At 51.5% G+C, this 23,983-nt stretch overlaps 1 protein-coding gene across 2 annotated transcripts in view; it reads left to right on the top strand.

Moving 5' to 3' along the window:
• Positions 1-23,983, top strand: part of MLPH (melanophilin) — a 46,087-nt gene that overhangs the window by 9,692 nt on the left and 12,412 nt on the right. The window contains exons 3-8 of one of the 2 annotated variants that reach the window (XM_018040686.1): positions 13,071-13,292; positions 13,434-13,546; positions 16,271-16,380; positions 18,344-18,463; positions 19,402-19,606; positions 21,711-21,850. In XM_018040686.1, coding sequence (XP_017896175.1) covers positions 13,071-13,292; positions 13,434-13,546; positions 16,271-16,380; positions 18,344-18,463; positions 19,402-19,606; positions 21,711-21,850 — 910 coding nt within the window. Of the gene's footprint in view, positions 1-13,070; positions 13,293-13,433; positions 13,547-16,270; positions 16,381-18,343; positions 18,464-19,323; positions 19,607-21,710; positions 21,851-23,983 lie in introns of both variants that reach the window. The other variant, XM_018040678.1, reaches the window with a different exon arrangement.

The following is a 23,983-nucleotide window of genomic DNA, read 5'->3' as shown; positions in this document are numbered from 1 at the left end:
GACATTTTAAAAATCATAAACCTCCTTCTTCCTGGCCTCATCTCAATGTTAATCTGCATTTAACCAGTTTCAATGTTAACCATCCATTTCCTGCAACCACAATATCCCAGTCTCTGTAGCACGCTGGGGTTTCTGCACAGTCCCTTGGGGTCCTCGTGGGCTCTCCCAGTTCCTGGGTCTCTAGTCTCTGAATCACAACTGCCTGCATGCAGGCACTGGCCCTCAGCTGAGCACTGAGCGGGGCCCTGTGATAAACTGAGCGGCTCAGGGGTTGTTCAGGTGAGCAGGGTTTTTTTAATTGTTATTGAAATATAGTTGATTTACAAGGCTGTGTTAGTTTCAGATGTACAGCAATCAGATGCGTTTGTGATGTCTTTGACACACTCCAAAAGAGAGGCCAAGTGGATGGGCCAGCTCAAAACCTTACCAAGGTCATTGAGAGAACAAAGTCAACAGAGGGGGAAAAACTGTGAAACCAAGAACCAAACATATTCATTACTTGAAAAGAACTTTCCCACCCTGAATACACATCAGATGGACACAATGTGTGTGCTCAAGGTCGGTTCACCAGCCGCAAGGTCGATTTACTGAGAGACGATTCACAAAATATACCAATTAGGAAACAATCAAACAAAAATGCGTTTCATTTCATATTTACAGAGTGAACAGAAGTGTGTGTTAGCTGGGTTGCTGTTCGGTTTTTCTCCCCAAGTGGGAGTACCCCCTGTAAAGGATACTGGGGCAGGGCCTGGGCGAAGGGTCCAGCACCCTCTCCCACGTGGTGGAAGGGACCAGCACTTTGACTTCTGTCAAAGTGAGTGACCTGTGAGCTGGCCCTGGCCCAGGCCCTGACCCAATGCCCAATGCCCAGAGCCCGGTGGACCATCCCCACATGAAAGCCTCTCACCCCTCAGCCAGGCCTGACCTCCTGCCGTTTGTGGGGGATACTTGCGGCCCTGTGGGGAAGACAGATGCCAGCCGGTGTTGAAGGGCACCGGCTGGAGCATCTTGGTCTGTGTTCGCTGTGAGCCTCCTAACAGGATGTCCCACATAGAACCCATTTGTTCCAGGGGCCACCAGGTCTGCTGGTAGACCTCTTGGACAGCTCCCCTCCAAACTGACCAGGAGGATGTCCCTGGGAGGCTAGCTCCTGAGTGACAGAGGCCTTGTGGAGCTTCCAAACAGCTTTCTTTGCAGACTATTTTGGGAATTTAAGGAGGAAGGGGGGCCGTATAGCCTCTGATTTAGCCCCAAGCAGATATAATGTCTCCCTGAAGTTGGCTTGTGCGACCAGCGACTGGGGAGTGGGGTATTTACTGTGCGGAGTGTGATGTTATTCTCGGCTTCCCCTCAGAACACAGGGCTGCGCTCCAGAGGACCCCAAACCCCAAAACGCACAGAAACCGTTAGGCAGCTCATCAAGCCTTCACTCCCCTCCAAGACCCCAGGCCTTGGAATGAACTCGCCTGCTTCCTCACAGAAGCCTCGAGGCTGCCAGGCATCACCTCCCCCATCCCTGTACTTACCATATTCACAGCCACCCTGTCTTCCCTCTCCGGGTCCTCGCCTCCGAGTACCTCGCCTCTGGGTCCTCTGGACCTTTCCTCTGCTTCCAGCTCCTGGAGCTGCCTCAGCTACTCCCTCTCTGCCCTCTGGCTCCTGCTTGGAATGTCAGAAGGGTCTAGCACCACATTGAAACAAACAAAGCAAAAGCAAGAAGAAACAAGCAAAAAACACAGAAAGCCTTTCCTTTGGCCCCAGCGCCCTGCTAAATGCGGGCACACCTTGCTCCCTTAACTTCAAATGATCCAAGCGCTGCACATCCTTCCAACTGCCTCCTGTTCCACTGGTCTGTCTTGGCAGCTACGCCTCAGGGCCCAGTCGAAGCCCCTTCTCAGCCCCTAGTTTTCCCTGACCTTAGACTCTGCCCTCCTCACCGATCCCGTGTCTGTAACTGACGTGTTCCTTTTCCCACACCTTCCTGGCTTTTCTCTGTGGTTACTTTGAAGGCCCGTCTTCCTCCTTCTGGTGCATTAAAGGAATAAGTTGCCTAAGACATGTCTTCTCAAAGTCCATGAAAGCATCTGGGCCCCTTCAGATCTTTAATCTTTCACATACCCAAAGGACACAGAATTCCTACACTGTTTAAACTGCTTCAGACCAGGAAAAAAAAATGTTCATTAGGCTCACTCTGATACCCTATATTAACAAAGATAAAGGAGGAAAAATACAGCTCAGTTAAATCACCATTTTAATATGCCTAAGGCTGTAATGGAAGCCACTAGCCGCATGTGTCTATTTAACTTAATTGAATACAACTTAAAAACCAGTTCTTCTGTCTCATTAGTCATATGTCAAGTTTTCAGCAGCCACACACAGGGATAGTGGCTGCCACACTGGACCAACAAATATGGAACATTTCCGTCATCACTGAAATTGTATTGGACATCACAGGCTAAGGAGACAGAACTTATGCTTATCTCAGCACTGTGGAAGAATGTTTGATAGCTCACTATTTTTGATGATTTTTTTAAGTAATAAAATTGAAATTAAAGGATACTTTTTTAACATGATGAAAAAATGCTTCAAACAATAGCCATCATGATATATTGTTAGAAACAAGAAAAGAATTTCTTTCATTGCTGCTTATCGTGACCAATTTAGCATGTTCTGTTGGTGCTGCTGCTGCTGCTGTTGCTGCTGAGTCACTTCAGTCGTGTCCGACTCTGTGCGACCCCATAGACAGCAGCCCACCAGGCTCCCCCGTCCCTGGGATTCTCCAGGCAAGAACACTGGAGTGGGGTGCCATTGCCTTCTCCATCTATTAGCCAGTGTGATTAGAGAAAGTAACAAAATAAGCACTATACCAATGGACAAGGAAATCCAAAACTACTACCTGCAGAAGATAAAAACTAAGATAGTTACCTACAAAATTTTTTTTAAAAGAGAGAATTTAGTAGTCTAGCTATATAAGATACAAGAATATAAAAGAAAACCGCCAGGGTCTAGCCCCCGCAGGATCCAGGGGAACCTGAAGGAGAAACAGCGTTGGCAAATGAATGAATGAATGAGAGGGGAATAGAGGAGAGAAAGGGGCTGATATTCCTTGGTTTACACAGAAAGCCAAGAAAGCCCCGAGACAAGGAGCTTGCCCTGTTCACGGAGGCCACAGGTGCCCTCCCCATCTCCCGAGGGAGTGAAGACACAGAACGTCTTCCCATTCAGGTCTTAGGAACCCGGGCAGATAAGTGAACACAGGGAGCCGTTATGCTCTAAGGGATCAGCCTGAAAAAGAGAGTAAGAGAAAGAAAAAAAAAAAAAAACACGGGGTGACCCAGCTTTTTCGAGCGAGGCCCCTTACTTTATTTTCAAAAGGGACTTTTATACCTCAACTTGTACATAGAGGGAAATGAAAGATGCAAGGTCATACAGAGTCAGCCCAAACATTCCAGCAGTTTTGCCCTTATCAAAACCAGGATTTTTTCTGCAAACCTTTCCCACAAATGATGTTGTGTACATCATCTTCTGGCCTTGGAGGCCTGTGAACATTTTATGACCCTCTTTTGATAAAGGCTGCTCAACCAGAAAACTTATTTTCCCTCAAAGTGTTTTTTCTTTATATTTCTAATCGATGTCAGCCTCAGAAAATGCTAAACAGGGTTACATTTCTCACAGAGCAAAGGTGCAATGAGTTACAAGAAAGAACCAATTAGCTCAAAGGTCTGATGTAGTTAAATTCAAGGCTACACTTGTTTTTCTTACATTCCAACTATGTTAACTAACGCACTCCCAGGTGCACAGTGGATAAGAGATATGGGAACTTAGCAACAAGCATTGGCCCTATAATGAAATCCTACACCAGCACTACTCTAATAGATTTAACTCCTTGAAAGGCTCTATGTTTTAGGCTTCCCGTGCCTCTCACAGTTGGGAGGCTGTGAACAATCACATGTGTAGCTGTAAGAGCCTGGATAAACCTTCCAAGCAAGCTAGAATGCTAACAGAGGGAGTTTGATTTGAAATATTCCTCTCATGTCCAGGAGACTTATTAGTTAGAGCCCTAAGTTGATTTTTTCCAGAGAAAGGTGGTCAGGGATAGCCCCCTGTTAATGTCAGGAGAGTTGGTGAAAGGCACAAAATAGTAAGACAGACAGATTCTGGTTTGGGGGTAGATGCTTGAGCTGGTCTAGGGAGCCCCTCGAGTCCTGAAGCCTTGCTTAACAGTTCTCTTTCACATGACCTTGTCAGGGGTGGGATGGCCTGTGCTGGCTCCCGGCAGAAAATTAGTGTCCCCTTTGTAGACATCAGATGTAACCAATTAGAATGTACATAGAAAAATCCTATTTATATAAAAAAATATGAAGTACCTAAGGAGGAAGGAGAAGGTGAGGTGAATTGGGAGATTAGCCTTGACTTAAACACACTCCCATGTGTAAAATAGATAGCTAGTGAGATCCTGCTGAATAGCACAGGTAGCTGAATTCAGTGTTCTACGATAACCTAGATGGGGGAGTGGGTGGGACGTCTAAGAGGGAGGCGCTATGTGTATACATATGGCTGACTCACTTCATTGCACAGCAGAGACCAACAGAACACAAAGAAAAGTAAAGAAATTATACTCCAATAAAAAAAGAAACATGTCATAGCCATATAAAGAACAGTATAAAACATCACTAAACAACATACCAAAACTGTAAATTGTAACAAATGGTATCCCATCCTCTGTATGGGAAGAATGCTGCAATGGTGTTGGCTCTTGAGAAATTAGTGTCAAATTCCTAAGGCATTTGGGGGAATATGAAAAAAAACATTATAGAAAATGAAGACGTAAGACACAGCAATTTAAATAAGACTAATCAGCAGGGCCACATTCCAGGAGATAACAAAAAGTATTTAATGCTGCATTAATTAGCATAACATGGGTCTTCCACAGATGTAAGTAATCAGTGAACCAACATGAAGGTTCTAAAATGCGACCAAGTGTGTGTAACAGTTTCCAGTACAGTGGCAGCATTTCATATCAGTGACAAAGGGAAGGATTAATTAAAGCTGAGTGTCGGGACAGCTGACCATGAGTGCAAGACTGGGGGAGGGAGTGTGACCTAAGTTCAATTTCTAATTGATATGTTAAAAATGTAAAGCATGAAACTATGGAAGTTACTGGAAGAAAATATAGATAAACATGTACCTAATCTTGAGGCGGAAAAACCTACATGTGACAAGACAAGTAGAAATCACAGCACAACATATCCTTAAGTATTGACTAAATATGTACCTCTGAATTTTAAAAGGCAATGTTTAATTTTTTAAAAATTAGAAGAAAAGTTTTAACAGAAATGGCAATGAGTTATATCTTTGACCTATAAAGAAAGTCTTAAAATTGGAATGATCAAGAAGTTTCCAAATTAGAAAAACACAGAAACCCCCAGGTTTAAAAAGGAAAGGGGTAAATGAGAATGCATGGGTGACTCATCTCGCTGGGTGAGGACTCGAATTTTCCTTCATAGAACACTGTTTTCAAGGGCACAGCCCACAAGTCAAATATTAGGCTGTGAACCGTCCCCAGAAAGGCAAACAGGTGGTGATGTGGATTTGTAATCTTTGCAAACAAGCCCAAATGCCTGAGATTATCCATGAAAGATCTCCTGGTGTGAGGCATGGCTTGCAAACCATGACTTGCTTTAAAAATAAATAGATAACAAGGAATTTGAAGTCGCCCTTTGCTGGGCCACTTAGCACCACTGACAGACAACTCCAGGGTTGAAAACACAGAAGCTGAACCAGGAAGTCAGCTGCCAGCACAGCCTGGAGATTAACTTTGGTCTGAGATCACTTACGAGATTTCGGTGAGGCTCCCTCCCAGTTGTCTGTCGTTCACACATCACTAGATAGTTCCTCTTTATCCTTCTTTTTCATCATTTGCTCACTCTGTTTGGAAGAGTTCAAAGAACTTTGCTGTTGTTCAGTCACTAAGTCATGTCCGACTCTTTGCAACTCATGCACTGCAGCACTCCAGGCTCCTCTGTCCCCCACATGTCCTGGAGTTGCTCAAACTCATGTCCATCGAGTTGGTGATGCCATCCAACCATCTCATCGTCTGCTGCCCCTTCTCCTCCTGCCATCAATCTTTCTCAGCATCAAGGTCCTTTCCAATGAGTCAACTCTTTGCACTGGGTGGCCAAAATGTTGGAGCTTCAGCTTCAGCATGAGTCCTTCGATGGATATTCAGGGTAGGTTTCCTTTAGGATTAACTGGTTTAATCTCCTTGCTGTCCAAGGGCCTCTCAAGAGTCTTCTCCAGCACCCCAGTTTGAAAGCATCAACTCTTCCAGGCTCAACCTTCTTTATGGTCCAACTCTGACGTGCATACATGACTGCTGGAAAAACCACTGAACTTCAGCAAGTTTCCATTTCCCTCATTATAATTCCTGACACTTATTCGTATAGTCAGGACCTTGGGTCATGTACTTTCTTTTGATCCTTACTGCTTGAAGCTTGTCCTCTTTCAGCAATTCTCTCGGACACTTATGTTTCACTTGATTGACATATTTTTAATATTATTGTCCCTCAGTTCTGTGTCCCATTGGTTCTTTCACACTCATTCTTAAGGGTCATACTAGAAATTCGATTTTCTCAGGAAGGACAGGGGGTAGGAAGTTCATACTTGAAATCTCTCGGTTGGGAGTAAGATCTCTGCTTACACACTTTCCCCTCTGAAACCTGGAAGAATAACAAAACCCAAAACGTGCCCATTTCCTAATCCCCCAATCTATGAGTATGTTGGGCTATGTGGCAAAGGGGAATAAAAATTGCAGGTGCAATAAAACCTGCTAGTCAGGGGCCTGGATGCGGGGGGCCAATTGGGTTAACCGGGTAGATCAGTGTGATCACAAGGAGCCTGATAAATAAAAGGAAGGGGGAGACAGGACAATGTATAAGTGTCATTTATTGTGAGAAGGACTCAAGCTACCACTGCTGACTCTGAAGATGGAAGAAGAGCCGTGAGCCAGAGAATGCAGGTGCCTTCTAGAAGCTGGAAGAAACAAGGCACCAGACCTTCCCCCAGAGCCTCCAGGAAGGATCACACTGCTGCCAACACCTTGATTTTAGATGCCATCTAGAACTTTCATAGCTAGAGAGGAGAAGTCAATGCCTGGCTTCAAAGTGCCAAAGGTCAGGCTGCCCCTCTTTTAGGGGCTAATGCAGCTGATGACTTTAAGCTGAAGCCAGTGCTCATTTACCATTGTGAAAATCCCAAGGCCCTGAAGGGCTGCCAGATCCACTGTGCCTATGCTCTATAAATGGAGCAGCAGAGCCTGGAAGGACAGCGCATCTGTTTACAGTATGGCTCACTGGATATTTTAAGCTCACTGACGAGACCCACTGCTCAGAAAGATTCCTTTCAAAATATGACTACTCACTGACAATGGGAAACATCCCCCAAGAGCTCTTACGGAGATGAACAGTGATATTAATAGAGTTTTCATACTTTATAACACACATCCTCCCTGAAGCCCATGGTTCAAGGAGGAATGTTGCTTTCAAGTCTTATTCTTTAAGAAATCTCTTTCAGGAGGCTATAGCTGCTGTAGATAGTGATTCCTCGGATAGATCTGGGGAATACAAATGGAAAACCTTTTGGAAGAGACTTGTCATTCTAGATGCTTTGAAGAACACCCGTGATTCATGGGAAGAGGTCAAAGTATCAACATTAGCAGGTGTGGAAGAAGTTGATTCCAGCCCTCACAGGTGGCTTTAAGGAGTTCAAGACTTCAATGCAGGAAATCACTGCAGATGTGATGGAAGTATCAAGAAAACTGGAATGAGAGGTGGAGCCTGAGATGTGAGGGAATTGATGCAATCTCATGGTCCAACTTAAACAGATGAGGAGTAGCTTCTTACGAATGAGCAAAGAAAGTGGTTTCTTGAGATAGGTCTATCCTGGTGAAGATGGTGTAAAGGTTGTTGAAATGATAAATTTTTAAAAAAGCATTTAGAATATTCATAAACTTGGTTGGCAAAGCAAAAACAGAATTTGAGAGAATTAACTCCAATTTTGAAAGAAGTTCTACTGTAGGTAAATTGCTGTCAAATAGCATTGCATGCTACAAAAAATCTGTCCATGAAAGGAAGAGTCAATCCACAGAGCAGACTTCATTGTCTTATTTTAAGAAGCTGCCACCCCAGCCTTCAGCAACTACTTCCCTGATCAGTCAGCAAACATCAACACAGAGCTGTCCCTCCACCATCAGACAGAACATGACTCAGAAGATGGTTAACAATTTATAACGCTTAAGTGCTCTGAAGTATGTGCATCACTTTTTCAGCCATAATGCTGTTGCATACCGACTAAACCTCAGTATAGTGTAGACGTAACTTTTATTTGCACTGGGAAACCAAGAAATTCCTGTGACTCACTTTATCGCAGTACTCGCTTTATTGTGGTGGTCTGGTCCAAACCCACAGTAACTCCAAGGTGTGCCTGAATTACCCGCCAGATGTTTGCCCTTCTCTGTCCTGGCCATCATCTTCTCTCCGCACTCCTGTCTCTTCAGCCGTTTCCTCTGCATTCAGGAGAGTAAACGTGTGGCTTCAAAATAAGTGGTTCTCAAGCATTTTGCCCTGAAGGACCTGTTAGATTCTTAAATTTCTGAAAAGTCCAAAGAGGTTTTGCTTACCTGGGTTATATCAGTCTATACTTACCTGTCAAAAATTGAAACTGGACATTTAAAAAGTAGTTGTTCATTTATTTAAAAGAACAGTAGCCCCCTTATAACGTAATAAAAATGTTATGCAAAATAAATTTTTCCAAAGCAAACACATAAATGAGGACAATGGCATTGTTCTGTGTTTTTTGAAAACCCCTTTTATGTCTGGCATGATTGGAGATGACTGAATTCTGATATTTCCTCTGCACTCAGGGTGTTGTCATGTGTTGTTGAAGAAAATCGGACTTCATACAGATGTAGTAAGAAAAAGAAGGAGGAGCCTTTCCAGATGATTATGGGTGTTGTATTCTGACAATACATGAAAACCTTGTGACTGGTAGTTTCTTGAAGTTGTAATGTGGAATCTGAAACCATGTCAATGAACTTTCCCTTCCCGTTACATTAAAATCCGCTGGTCTATGTCGCATGTGGAATGGTTCTTCTATCCACATGTGCTTTGGTGACACCTGTGCAGGCTTCCCCAATGTCAGTACAATTCATTATACATAACCAAAGCAATCGCATTCATCATTATCACTGCTGCTCTCATCAGAAACCTCTCTGTGACAGAAAACTCTGAAGCTCAGGGCAGCAGAGACATAAAAATTTTCCAAAAGTCTTCTCTGAGCTTGAAAGCCTGGATTTTGTCACCAGCAACTAATACCATCACTTGACATACTCCTTAATTAATTAATTAGCTTATTTTGGGCTGTGCTGGATCTTTGTTGCTGCCTACAGGCTTTTTCCGGTCACAGTGAGCAGCGGCTATTCTTCACTGCCATGTGAGGGCTTCTCATTGCGATGGCTTCTCTTGTTGTGGAACTCTAGGGCCAGTCCATCCTAAAGGAAATCATCCCTGAATATTCACTGGAAGGACTGATGTTGAAGCTGAAGCTCCAACAATACTTTGGCCACCTGATGCGAAGACCCAACTCATTGGAAAAGACTCTGATGTTGGGACACATGGAGGGCATGAGAAGGGGGTGACAGAGGATGAGAAGGTTGGATGGCATCACCGACTCACTGGACATGAGTTTGAGCGAGCTCTGGAAAATGGCGAAGGACAGGGAAGCCTGACGTGCTGCAGCCCGTGGGGTTGCAGAGTCAGACACGACTGAGCGACTGAACAGGCTTCAGTAGCTTCAGTAGCTGCAGCTCACAGCTCAGCAGTTGTCGCACGTGGGCTTAGTGGCCTGGTGGCATGTGGGATCTTCACGGACCTGGGAAGAACCCGTGTCCCCTGCATTGGCAGGCGAGGCGGATTCTTAACCACTGGACCAGCAAGGAGGTCCCACTTGACATGCTTTCAGTCAGAGACACTTCATAAGCCATGCTTTCCTTTCCTTTCTGAGAGCAGAGGTACAGTCTGTTCCTCCGGCTGGATCTGTTCCGAGAGCCCAGAGCTTTCACCCACCACTACTTTTGCACTGCCAGTGCAGGGGCCCAAGAGCAGAAAAGACAAACTTTAGTGTTATTATGAAAAGACTTTTGACACTGTGGCCCCTGTCAAGGGGTCTGGGGTACCCCTGGCGGCCCCTGGACCACACTTTGAGAACCACTGTTCTGAATCACTGGGCTTGACATTCTGCCCGTTCCCCTCCTCGGCGCCAACTTCGGCCCCTTTCCATCTTCACTTTAGCCCAGTCTTCTCCATCTCAGTGGATGTGGTCTGTGGTCTTTCCATCTCAGCCTGGCTTCTCCTTACCTCCTGCTCCTCCCCTTATGCCCACTCAGCACAGCACACAGGTGGCTTCAAGCCTTCGTCTCTTTCTGGTGGTACATCTCATCCAGGCATCTGTGTTCCTGAAGGTGACCTTGACCTGCAGCTTCACGTTGAGCTTTTGCCTACTGAAGCGCCTGTAGTGCAGGGACATCTAGTCAACCCCATGTTTGCTGTCAGCAGGCTGTGGGTGTCTCTGGCCCCTCAGATTCTCCAGGTTGGTGGATATGCTCTGTGGCTGGCCAGCATCTGGTACTGGACAAACATGGGCTCCCCATCTTCCCACCCTCCTGTTCTCCAGCTGTGAAGAAGAGAAGTTGTGTTTTAAAGCGTCTAAAGCAGAGTGTCTTTATCTGTTCCCCCCAAATTCAACACCTGAAATACATCCACCTCCTCTGGACTCTGTGAGCTCTTATTTAAGAGGACCTCACGCCCTGTACTTTTGCATCCTGAGATCCCCCTGCCTCCCCATATCCTCATCTCTTTTCCCAGGGGGTCTGACTCTACCTGGATGGAGAATGAGGACGCTTATGGAGAGAAGCTGGACAGGGCCCTGCCCAGCCACGGGGTGGCCTCTAGGTTCTCTGGCTGAGGTAGAGACAGCAAGAGTGGAGCTGAAGACTAGGCCCCTCCCCGGCCAGGTGCTCTGCGGGGCCAGGTGGGAAGCCTGAGGCAGACGCTTTCTTTGCCTTGTCAAGGCAGTTTTATCTAGACTGGCAGTGAATAATCGTTTTAAGTTCCTGCTATCTCTAGACTGTGTTTCTTGGCTTGGGGGCCAAGAGTCTTATTTTGCGTCTGTCTTCATGCGTACTTTAGTACACAGCGGGGAGAGGGAAGTCAGCGTAGCGCAGCCAAAGCCTAGCTTGATCAGGAGGTTCCCCGAGCTCCGTAGAATCACCGCCTTGTCTTAGACCCCCACCCTGCTCTGGGGCGTCCCCATCAGAAACCACAGTTTCTGCGGAGTTCTCTGGAGACAATGGCATCTAGTGTCTGGCTAATTTCTGTCGCTAAGAATGGATTAATTTGATCTCATCTAAAACTAAAAATATTACATTTGGCAGACATTCTCTGCAGCCAGAACAAGAGCAGTGTGTTCATTGTCGGGGGCACATTTTCCAGTCAGTTTCACTTGGCAAGTTCACCGGGAAGCTGCGATTGAATACTTGCTGGTGTGAAGAACTGGTTTTCCCGGGACTCTTCAGTCTTATTCTGGAGAACCAACTTGGGGAGTCAGCTCAACCTGCTCCAGGAGGAAATGCTGTCTGACTTTGCCCTTAGGACTCTCTGTGTAGCCTTTTTAGGGAGGTTATTCGGACAGCTCAGACAGTGAAGAATCTGCCTACAATGCAGGAGACCTGGGTTCGATCTCTGGGTTGGGAAGATCCCTGGAGAAGGGAATACCAACCTACTCCAGTATCCTCACCCGGAGAATCCCAGGGACAGAGGAGCCTGGCGGGCTACAGTCCATGGGTCGCAAACAGTCAGACACCACCGAGGGACTGAGCACATCCAGGCAGCAGTGGGACCACTGTGATTCTGAACCCTTATGGCTCCCGTCACCTGGTCTGGGTTGAGCTTCTCAACTCTCACAGTCAGGTCCCGACCTGACCTCCACTTACCTAGTATTGTCCCCAGCTCAGCACCATTCACTCAGGCCAGGGAGGCAGAGCGGGTGTGGCCGGCCGGGCCCTGGAGAAGGCAGCACCACCCCGACATCTGGATGAGGCTTCTCGCCCTGTCCTCTCTGACTCCTGCTGCTGTTCCAACCAGACCAGGACCTCCTGGATTTTCTGCCTCTCTAACCTCCTCTTCTGTTTATTTATTTGGCTGTGCTGGGTCTTAGTTGCAGCACAAGGGGTCTTCGTTTGCAGCACTTGGAATCTTTAGTTAGAGCATGTAAACTCTTAGTTGCAGCCTATGGGATCTAATTTTTCTTAAACAGTGAAACTGGGCAACAGATTTACTCTAGATAACCATGTGGCCTGACAAGGGTGCACCCCTCCAGGATTCCCCCGGCCCCATCTCTGCTAGTTTCTTGGAGCTGCCAACCCTACCTGGTCTGAGGGAGCTTGGACCCTGGGTCCTAGTGGCCATGGGTCCATGCTTGTCCAGCTGCACAGGGTGCCTGGGCAGAGCTTGCAGGCTGTGGGCTTTGCATCAGAAAATCTCTGGGCTCAGGGTCAGAGCTGGGGAATGAACCTGGGCTCCAGGACCTCTGTCCATCTTCCTCCCATTACACTGAGTCACGTGAGATTGTGCGGGCCGTGGTGTGTGTCCCCCTCCCGTGAGGCCAAATCTGTATGGTTTGCCCCATTTGGCAATGAAAGAAAGTCATGGGCATACTGCCTGGGAAAACGTAACCTCATAGAGAGTCACAGAAGTGCTGAAATGCAATTTCATATCTATGAACGTAGCAGGTTTCGATTCCAGCCTGGATGGCACGTGTTTGAACCCAGCCTGCTGGTCTTCCCTGGAGTGGGAGGGGGTGGTGCTGTGGACATAAAGCCTGCCTATGGCGCCATTACCTGACTTTGGGGTCGCTATTGTCTGAATCTCTGAATTTGATAGCTCTGTGTATGTGTGTACACATTTAAAGCTTGTTGCAAAAACAAGGGGTCCAATATTTTCTTGTTTCCAATAAAGGGGGTTGAAGGGCAAGATTAAGAAGGAAAACTCCAAGAGGGAGCTGCTTTCAGACACTGCCCACCTGAATACCACCCACTGCGCCCACTGCCTGCAGCCCTACCGGCTCCTTGAGACCCCCAAGAGGCAATGCCTGGACTGCCACCTCTTCACTTGCAGAGGCTGCAGCCACCCCCACCCAGAGGAGCAAGGCTGGCTCTGTGACCCCTGCCACCTGGCCAGGTGAGTGGGATCTCGAGGTCGGAGGGTCCTGCAGATGGGGGGCTTGGCCTGTCCCTTCCAGGGACTCGTGTGTGTGTGTGTGTGTGTGCGTGCACCCCTCAGGGCAAGGCGTGAGCCTGAGCTCCGTGTCCCCGCCTGCAGGGTCGTGAAGATGGGCTCACTGGAGTGGTACTACGGGCACGTGAGAGCCCGCTTCAAGCGCTTCGGGAGTGCCCAGGTGGTCCGGTCCCTCTGTGGGCGGCTGCAGAGAGCAGGTAAGGAGTGGGCTTCCTCCCTAGGTGTCCGATTTGGCACCTAGACTCTGTATTTTCAGTAAACATTTCCCGTTGAGTCTGATGATAATCAAGACTTGAAGAGATGGATTATAACTCAATCAGTGGCTTTCATGTTTTGGATCCAAGTATTTATTCCATGAAGAACTTGAAATCCAGACTGTGCTCTTCCACTCAGTATGTGTTCACCTGTGTGGTCCACCTGGAGGCCATTTGGGTAGACGAATATTTCAGGGCAGGCTCTGAGGTTGCCTGAACTTGGGAGTTCCTCCTGGACTTGAATGGGGAGAACTGAGCGTTGTTTTCAGGAAACACTAGCCTGTCAGCCTGTCCCCTGAGCCCCAGCGCTGCCGTTACACCTGGCCAGGCATCCAGGCTACGGGAGCTATTAGGCCACTGTCTGGGGGCTCAGCATCTTGACTGTCTCTACCTGGGGGACCAAGGCCTGGGGTCTGGAGCCCCTGCAGGTCCAGAGAAGGTGCCGTGCTCCTGAGACTGAGGGTGTCCTCACTGCACCCCAGCCTGGCCATCTGCCCTGGGCCTTCTGGAGAGGGGCTGCCTTGTGTCTTGTGCCCCCTCCAGCCCCAGGTTAATGGGAGGATGCAGAAGCTGGGCATGGCCACCCCCAGGGCATTTGACACGACTGGGCCTGGCCCAGGTTTCAGAGGGGCTCGGCACCCCGTGCGGGTTTCATTGTATTCGCTCAGATTCCTTTGGCTTCCCAGGTCTTAGTTGTGGCACTTGGGGCCTTAGGTCTTTGCAGCACCCGGGATCTTCAGTGGCACCATCTGAACCCTTAGTTGCAGCATGAGGGATCTAGTTCCCTGGCCAGGGGTCGAACCCAGGCCCCTGCATTGGGAACTTGGAGTCAGCCGACTGGACCGCCAGGGCAGTCCCTTAGGACGCTGTTGAATTTAGCACAGACCACCCAGAGGCACCCTTACCTGTAATGGCTCTTAGCACCTGGAGGAACAGACCCCCGTCGGGCTGAGGGACCTTCCCTGGGTGGGGGCTGTGGGGGCATGTGATAAGTCATCGAAACCAAGACATTTTTAAGAGTAAAGAGGTCCTCCTGAGAACCACGCTGAGACAGCCAGCGTCACTAGGGGTGCCCCGGGGACTCGGGGAGGCACCGTCACCCTATTCTTGGGGGGGGGTTCCCCACCTCCTCCCTAGGCTGCTTCTCCGTGACCCATATCTCTATCTCGGCCGGAGCTGATCAGTAAATCCCCGTGCTGGCTAGGCCAGCCAGCAGCCAGCCAGCCGAGGGGTCTTCCTGCAGCAGGAGTGTGGTCCGGCCCCCTGCGCAGGGCTCAGGCGTGGGAACCACAGGCAAGGTGGGAAAAGCCATCCTGCGGAGCATCTGAGAATCTCAAGTCCCGGCTCGCGGTGGGAAACCACAGCCACATCACAACCCTGAGGACCTGGGCCTTGCCCCGGTGTAGGGGGCGCTTATTTCTAGAGACCCGAGTGGGCTCAGGAATCCGCCTTAGGTAAAAAGCCAGGAGGATTCTGACGGCCCAGCCAGGGCCCAGAGCTGCGGGAGCCAGTACCACCCGCAACCTCTCGTTTCCGAACTGTCACCGCTGAGGGCCAGGAGGTGGCGCTGCGAGGCAACCAAAGACCCGGTTCCGGGCGCTGCCGGTCGGGGGCTGCGGGCCCAGGCGGGGTGATGGGCCGGGGGAGCTGCCTTCTCCCTGCTGGCCCCTATCAGTGCAGCAGGCAAGAAAGGGCGCGGGAAGCGAGCGCGAAATGAGGAAGTCGTGCCTTTAAAAAAAAGTATTCAAACTTACAGAGAAGAAAGGACCAAAGTGAATGTTTTGAAACCCGGCCCAGGCAGGGTAGCAGGTCGGGGGGCCGCCGGGGTCTTCCCTGCGTGGGAGGCTTCAGAGGGCTGGGCGCGTTCCCCACGCCCCCCTCTTCCGCCCCCGAAACAGGACGGGAAGGCAGTGGCGGGGGGGGGCGGGGGGGCAGGAAAGGAAGCCCGGCTCGGGCAGGCGGCTCCCGGAGAATGCCTGTCTGCTCAGCGCCTTTGCCTCCATCGTAGGTTTACCTGATGGAGTGCGGAGCGCGCCCGACGGCCGCAGTAAGTCCCTCCTGCTCACAGAGGCGCCAGGGTGCCCTCGGCCCCTGAGCAGGGGGGATGATCCCCAAGGCTGCCAGACTGAACCCCAGAATTCACGGGGTCATCCTGGTAGTGTCAAGAGAAGAACCCAGGCCAGGCCAGGGCGAACAGGAGAAAAGAGGGAAAACTGAGGCTGCAGTGGGTGTAACGGGGGAGGAGGGGGCAGGCCTGGGGGGGTCAGAAGGAGAGAGGCGGGGAGGGGTGCTAGGGGCTGGGCCTCGCCCCCCACGCCTGGGCCGCTGCTGAGAAGGAGGTGAATGGACTGCAAGTGAAGAGGCTTATTGGGCTGAGCGTGACTGCTCCAGGGCTCCTTCGCCCACCACACCGCAGTGCCTTCAGATCCCTAGGAGGTGGTCAGTGAAGGCGACTGTTGGTGAAAGTGAGGCGGGGTGTTGGTTTCCTGCTGTGATTCAGACCAGCCCTAAGCGATGCTCTGATAGGGCTCTGGAGGCCAGCAAAGGGCCTGGTCAGGGAGCTTCACAGCAGGTGGAGGTGGGGGGATGGACGGATGCGTGGGTGGGTGGGTGGATGGTTTGTCCCCGTCGCTCTCCCTGGTGGAGTCACACGGGCATCCACTGCAGGTGGGCCCGAGCAGATGCCCGGAGACCCAAGTGGAGAGGAAGAGCAGGCTGAAGAGGATGGAGAAGGGGGCACGGCGGCCCAGCCCCAGCCCCAGCCCCTCGGCAGCCAAGTAGGTCTTTCCCAGGCCCCACCTCCTTCCCCCTGAAGCTGGAGCCTCTGTTCTGATTTCCGGAGAAACCTCAGGCTCTGCGTGCCTCCACTAGCTAACCTGGCAGGAGCCCGGAGACCCGCCTGCCTCCGCCGTGTCCCACGGTCTCTGAGATGGCTGGGTACCAAACCCAGGTGTCCTCTCAGCTCTCAGCATCGGTATCCCGGAGGGAACCCAGAGCACGCAGCGGAGGGCGGGGCCTGCCGGGACCTCCAGCTGGCCCATCCGGACAAGAGCCCTGATGCTCACGGGTCCTGAGGGCACCGGTGTCCCCCAGTCAGCCTTTGTACCTTTCAGGGAAGCAGCCCCCTCCCGCTCTCCTCTGTGAACTTTCTTGCTTTTCTTTATAGCCAACCATGAGTCTTGGTTTTATTGGTTTATGCCTGTTTTCACCTATCTTTTTAAGTCTGTGTTCTATATTTTATTTATTAGCTATTTTTGGCCCGGCCGGGGCTTTGTGGCTGCATGTTGGCTTTCCCTCTAGTTGCAGCGAGCGGGGCTTTCTCCCTAGCTGCGGTGCTTTCTCTCTAGTTGCAGCAAGCGGGGCTTTCCCTCTAGTTGCAGCGAGCGGGGCTTTCTCTCTGGTTGCAGCGAGTGGGGCTTTCTCTCTAGTTACAGCGAGCGGGGCTTCCTCTAGCTGCAGGGCTTTCTCGCTAGCTGCCGTTCTTTCTCTCTAGTTGCAGCGCTCATCTTTCTCGCTGGAAGGGCCTCTGCTGTTGCAAGGACTTCCCTGGGGGCTCAGTGGGTAGAGCGTCTGTCTACAATGCGGAAGACCTGGGTTCGATCCCTGGGTTGGGAAGATCCCCTGGAGAAGGAAATGGCAACCCACTCCAGTCTTCTTGCCTGAGAAATCCCACAGACAGAGGAGCCTGGTGGGCTACAGTCCACGGAGGTGCAAAGAGTCGGACATGGCTGAGCAACTTCACTCACTGCTGTTGCAAAGCGCGTGCTCAGGGCACGTGGGCTTCAGGACCTTCAGCGCGTGGGCTCAGTAGCTGTGGCTCCCGGCTCGAGCACGCAGGCTCAGGGATTCTGGTGCTTCGGCTTAGTTGTTCCTTGGCATGTGTGATCTTCCCACCAGGGATCAAACCCGTGTCTCCTGCACTGACAGGTGGATTCTGCCACTGAGCCACCAGGGAAGCCCTGTTTTCCCTTAGTTTTTAACTTATTTTTGGTGACAAAGGCAGGAAAGAGAGCCTCTGGGGGTCTGGGCGGGATGACAGAAGAGGATGGGGGAGGGGCGGGGCAGGGTGGACAGTGCTGGATGGAGACCCTTGGAGAGTCAGGGGGTCTCTGAGATCCACACTGGCAGTTCTGCCAGCTGCTCCCTGGGGAGCACATGCATCTTCTTACGAAAATAACACTGTACTTTTGCTGTTTATTTACTGGGCTCCCGAAACACTCTCTAGTGTCTGAAATATTCCCTGCAAATACATTCGAAGGGTGGAAACCATTATGAAGGAAGGATTTGGAACTCAGCTCTGCTCTAGAATCTAGCGGTGAAGGAGCTCTTGGGGGCCCCCTTCCCTACCTCCTCCCCGTGCTGGGCGCCCCTCCTTCACCAAGGGGGGAGAGGCGGGAGGGCCCCCTTAGCCTGAGAAACCCCGCCTGCCCCCCGAGGCTGCGGCCCGGGCCTGTGACCTCAGCACCTCTGAGCCGCCAGGTGCCCGTCGGAGGCCCAGCGGGTATTTGCCCCTGCTCTTCTAAGAGGGGCTGGGGGTGCAGGTCCTGTGATGGGGGTGGGCTCTGGGCGGCCCTCAGAGCCTCCTCAGGGTCTGCTCGAGTTCGTGTCTAGCACAGAAGGCAGATGGGCCCGTGGAAGCACCCTCTCCCGCAACCCCCTGCTGCCTGGGGTCGGGAAGTCTTGCCCCCCCCAATCAGGCTGACCCTCCCTCCCCTCTCCCTGGAATCTCTTCCTGCTCAGAAAAAGCGCCTCCTCCCCATCCACGGCTGGGACTTTGAGGCCGACTCCGACGACTCCGATCCGTCCTGTGGTCACCCGCCAAGCCTGTCCTCGGTCTCAGGGGCCACGGACGGCCTGCAGGTCAGTGGACTCTCTTTTCACCCCTGAGTTAACCTGGGGGACAGGTTTTCGGGCCCCAGGAAAGGACAGCATTCTGGGCGACAGTCTGATGGCCCTGTGGGCATAGCAGCAGAGGGGGGAGGCAACTGGAGTCGGGGTACAGAAGCCTCACACCCTCCTGTCCTGGAGAGCCTGGGTGTGCTGCTTTGAGAAGAGGGGTGCAGGGCCGATGAGTCGGGGGCCTGGGTTGTCTAATGAAGGCAGACTCCCTGTGACGCAGGAGCACAGGGTAGAGGAGTCAGACGGTCCCCGAGTCCCACACCCCTGGTCTGATCCGCAGGGCTCCTGCACCTTATTGCCCAAGCTAGGATGGTCTTGTGGTTGAAGGGGCTGTTGGTAATCGCACCAGGACACCGGGCCCCCACAGGGCTGCCGGGGATAGCCTGGCTGTGTGGTCCCTCGGCTCCTTGGCTCTGTGCCCTTGGTCTGGGCGACCTGTGTGAGGCTCCTCGCCTCCCACCTCACGTGGAAAAGGGGTGATCTCTGCCTCACGGGATCCCTTCCATGAGGGACTGGAGACTGAGGCTGGCGCACCCCAGCCCCAGAGTGACAGCGCCCCAGCTGGAGCCCTGACGTCTCAGCGCCCTGGCGCAGGTGGTGCCAGCCCAGGACAGGGTCCACCCGGGGCGATCTACAGACCCCTGGGTGCAGGGCCCAACAGGGCAGAGAGCTGGGAGCCGGCACCCATCAGGTCTTTGGTCCACGGTCCTGCTCTGGTGGCAAGTCCAGAGCCCTTTGAAATGAAAGGGAGTTGAATTGCTGGGGAGGAGAGGAGGGGTGACTTGTGTTTGGTTGGTCAAATGATGCCTGAAAACTCTCAGTCCTTGGACAGGAAAGCCCCACATTCCAAGGAGCTGCCTATTCCTAGTGAAACCTGCCGACCGTTCCCGTGTGCCCAGGCCCTCACAGATGACCCCTGCGCAGAGGAGACCACCCCCCAGGAGGCTGGGATCCTGGACCAGGCTGATGCCAGGGCCCCCGCGTGCCACCCCCGTCCAGAAGAGCAGAGGGTCGGCCTCTCGCCTGCTGGACCAGACGAGCTCTCGGAGCTCTGCCTGCCGGGAGAGTCCTGCACTGCAGGCCCCGGGGTCGCTGCCACTCCCGGTAAGTGCGCTTGACCGTGGTCTTCCACACAGGCTCGGTGTAGAGGAGGGGGTCACTGGAACCTGCCCCCCCTCCCCATCCCGATCGGTGCCGGGACACTGGCCGATTGCCAGGAGCCCCTTCCTTCCTGGGATTGTCCAGCATGCGCGGTCCTGGCAGACGCCATTGTCACCGGAGCTCCCCAGGGTGGGATGCCTCCCCGTAACCCTCAGAGGTACCAGCTCAACCCCCTGGCTGGCCACACAGCTCACTGCCGCCTGTGACAGGGGACGTCGAGTGGGAGTGGGATAGAGACACACAGGTGTCCCTGAAATGACTAGGGTCACCGGCCACCTGGACCAACCTTCCTGACCGCAAGACCAGGCAGTTCCAAACCTGGGACCGAAATAGGGTGCAGGTCCGTCTGGGCCGCCTGCCTGCCAGCTGTGACTCGGGAGGTCTGCAAGTGCTGAGGCCCTGGGTTCGCTCAGTTTGATTTTGTTGTCAGTGGCTTTGAGATGAAATCTCAAATCGCTGTCTGTCTCTGTGCCCTGTGGGAGCGGGCACCGGGGTCCAGGGGGTCAGGTGTCCGAGTGATGTAGAAGCCGATGAGACCACAGACAGCACAGGCTGCCCGCCACAGTGTACTCCCGCCTGACCTGACCGCAGTGGGGGCCAGCTCCCGGGGAAATGTAGTTAGACAGTGTCTGCCAGGAAATGGGTCTTCTTTCCATTTTCCCTTTTCATTGTATTATAGGGACTCTAATCTCATGATCCACACGCCCATTAAGATGCTGGAGGCATTTGGGGGGTGGGGAGGGGACTTTTATTTCCCCACAAACAATGGATAAGTGAATCTACATTAACTGAGTCTTTGGATGAAGACGTAGATCAGCACATTTCCTCCCGGGATCCCTCATCACCCCCAGCACGCGGATGGCGGGGGCAGCGGGAGGGGAGGGGAAGACAGACTCTGTGGAGCTGGGGCAGGTGCCTGGGGGAACCAGCAGCTCTGAGTACCAAGCCCAGCTCTGCTGGCCAACTCGCCACCCTATTTCATGGACTCTAAGACTGTCACCTCTCCTCTTAAATCGGGAGCATCTTACAGCAAGTATGGGAGACTGATCGGTAGTGCCGCCTCAATAAATGTATCAGACAAGCCACAGGGTCTGAGCTTTAAAGGAGTACGGTGTGTGCCTGAACAAACCCCTTAACCACCAGGCCTCGGTGCCCTCATTGTAAACCAGGGCCAGCGCCTAACTCACCACAGTGTTGGGGACTTTAAATGGTATGGTTGTATCTGTTAGCTATTGCCAAGTAACAACTTATTACAAACGGACTGGCTTAAAGCTACACACGTTGACAAGCCCAGAGGCCAGGTGTCCGGCACGGCTTCCCCAGGTCCTCAGCACAGGTCTCCTGGGCTGCAACCACCGGGTCGGCAGGGCCAGAGCCTCGTCCGAGCTCAGAGCCCCACCCCCAGGCCGTTCAGGGTGTCGGCAGAGCCCCGCAGTGGGTCAGGCACAAGAGCAGCTTGTGGACGCTGACTCCTGGGACATGGGCTCCTGTGTGTCCTCCCACACAAGCTCACCCCTTCCCTGTCCCAGCATGGCTGTGTATGGTGTGCCCCAGGCCAACTTGGAGCTTGGAGGGTACTTTCTGGTGAGGACTTGGGGGATCTTCCACCACCAGAGCCCAGGAATAAGCCTCTGAAGCCATACCATCAGTGACCCGTCAGTCACCGATGACTAGTTGGTCATCAGTGACTAGTCTGGCAAGAAAGCCAGCCCCCAGAGACTAAGGTGGAAAGAGGCAAAGTCATGTCCACGGGTGGAAACTTGCCAGGACCCACGTCTGCCACACGAGGCACCACCTGGCTTCCAACACTTGGGGCCCCCAGTGAGTGCCGGCTGGGGCGGGGGCTTCTGTCCCCGAAGTTCCCCTTGGGGGAACAAGGACTCTGCTCCCTTCTTATCTCAGTTGAGGGATCTTCGGCCCCGTATCATCAGTGGAATAGAATCATATCTCCGTTATCTTTGGTCTCTCATTTTTCTTCATTGGATAAAACGCCCACTGGCCTTCAGTTTTTCACTCCACATAACCCAACCCCATTCTTACTCCAAAGGGACCAACATCCTCAGGAATGAGCAGCTGCCCTCCCAGTATCTGGCCGACGTGGACACCTCGGACGAAGAAAGCATCTGGGCTCAGAGAGTGGCCTCTCACCATCCCAGACAGAAAGGCTGGACCGCCTCTGAGAGCCAGGTAAAGGCAGGTGGAAAGGACACATTCTGGTTGCTTCTTCGGGTCTGAAGTCTTTTTACCTTAATGTCAGTTCACCTCTGAGAGCTTAACGCTTTCACCACATTTAAACTACAAGATGGGCAAGCCTACATAACAGAGATGCGGTATCTTCAAAATACACTTTTTATTGACATGAAATTCACATAGCACACAATTAACCATTTTAAAGTGAACAGTCCAGGGCTTCCCTGGTGGCTCGGTAGTGAGGAATCCGCCTGCCAGTGCAAGAGACGCGGGTTCGGTCCCTGGTCTGGGAGGATTCCACATGCTACGGAGCAACTAAGCCCGTGGGCTACAAATACTGAGCTGTGCTCTGCAGCCCGGGAACTGCACCTAGAGAAAGGCCCGCGCAGCAGTGAAGACCCAGAGCAGCCAAATAAATAGATAAAATTTAAAAATAAACGACGCATTTAGCAGGATACACATTTACAAAACATTTTAGCTAAACATTTAGCAAAATAAACAATCTCCATCTAGCAGATTCATGAGGTGGTGCAAACACCACCTCTGCCAGTTCCAAGCCATCTTTGTCACCACAAAGGAAAGCTTGCATCCTCCCGCCTCACAAACACCGGGCTGCTTTCTGTCTCTGTGGATTTGCCTCTTCTGGACATTTCACATAAATGCGATCGTACAATGTGTGACCTTTAGCTCCTGGCTTCTTTCACTGAGAGCAGTGTTCTTGAGGGTGATGGCGTTATAGTAGGTATCAGTACTTGATCGCCTATAATGAAAATATCTATTTTATACTCTATCAAGTCTTGTGTCTTTAGAGAATTCCTTGGATGTCCAGGGGTTAGGACTCTGACCTTCCACTGCAGGGGACTTGGGTTTGATCAGTGGTTGGGGATCTTAAGATATATATATATTTCACAAGGGGAAGAAGCAACCTGTTATTCCAAAGCCTTTCAGTTCAGTTCAGTCTCTCAGTCATGTCCAACTGTTTGAAACCCATGGACTACAGCACGCCAGGCTTCCCTTTCCATCAGTAGTTGGTCTGGAGCTTGCTCAAACTCAGGTCAATCAAGTCGGTGGTGCCGTACAACCATCTCATCCTCTGTCATCCCCTTCTCCTCCTGCCTTCAATTTTGTCCAGCATCAGGGTCTTTCCAATGAGTCAGCTCTTTGCATCAGGTGACCAAAGGATTGGAGTTTCAGCTTCAGCATCAGTCCTTCCAATGATTATTCAGGACTGATCTCCTTTAGGATGGACTGGTTGGATCTCCTGCAGTCCAAGGGACTCTCAAGAGTCTTCTCCAACACCACAGTTCAGAAGCATCGGTTCTTCGGCTCTCAGCTTGCTTGATAGTCAAAGTGTCACATCCATACAGGACCACTGGAAAAACCATAGCCTTGACTAGAACCTTTGTCAGCAAAGTAACGTTTCTGCTTTTTAATATGCTGTCTAGGTTGGTCATAGCTTTTCTTCCAAGGATCAATGTCTTTTAATTTCATGGCTGCAGTCACCATCTGCAGTGATTTTGGAACCCTAAAAAATAAAGTCTCTCACTATTTCCATTATTTCTCCATTTATTAGCCATGAAGTGATGGGACCAGATGCCAGATCTTCATTTTCTGAATGTTGAGCTTTAAGCCAACTTTCTCACTCTCCTCTTTCACTTTCATCAAGAGGCTCTTTAGTTCTTCTTCACTTTCTGCCATGAGGGTGATGTCATCTGCATATCTGAGCTTATTGATATTTCTCCCAGCAGTCTTGATTCCAGCTTGTGCTTCATCCAGCCTGGTATCACAGGCTACCAACTGCTCCCCAGGGCCTTGGGGATGAGAAGTAGGGCTGCCCAGTGGGTAGGGCCTTCGCTGAGCCCTCTGCCCCCATTGGTATCCACCCCCCGCCCCAGCACTAACAGCAGGAGATCTTCCCTTCCCCCGTAGGGAGGGTGGGGCGCCGGCCTGTCCTCCGTCCAGGCTGGCCTGGAATGGGTGAGGGGCCTCTCCAGCCTCAGGCCCTCCATGACTGCGCTCTGGAAGGCAGCCTGTAGAGCTCCCGACTTGTAGGAGGAGCCTTTCTTTGCCTGGCTTTTTGGTGAATCACTGTCAGATTTGTGTTCAAACACCTGATTGGGCCAAAGCATC

The sequence above is a fragment of the Capra hircus genome, chromosome 3 (genome assembly GCF_001704415.2).
Source record: "Capra hircus breed San Clemente chromosome 3, ASM170441v1, whole genome shotgun sequence".
Taxonomy (NCBI): domain Eukaryota; kingdom Metazoa; phylum Chordata; class Mammalia; order Artiodactyla; family Bovidae; genus Capra; species Capra hircus.
Note: the sequence above shows the minus strand (reverse complement) of the source record. Positions and strands in the feature narration are given on the sequence as shown.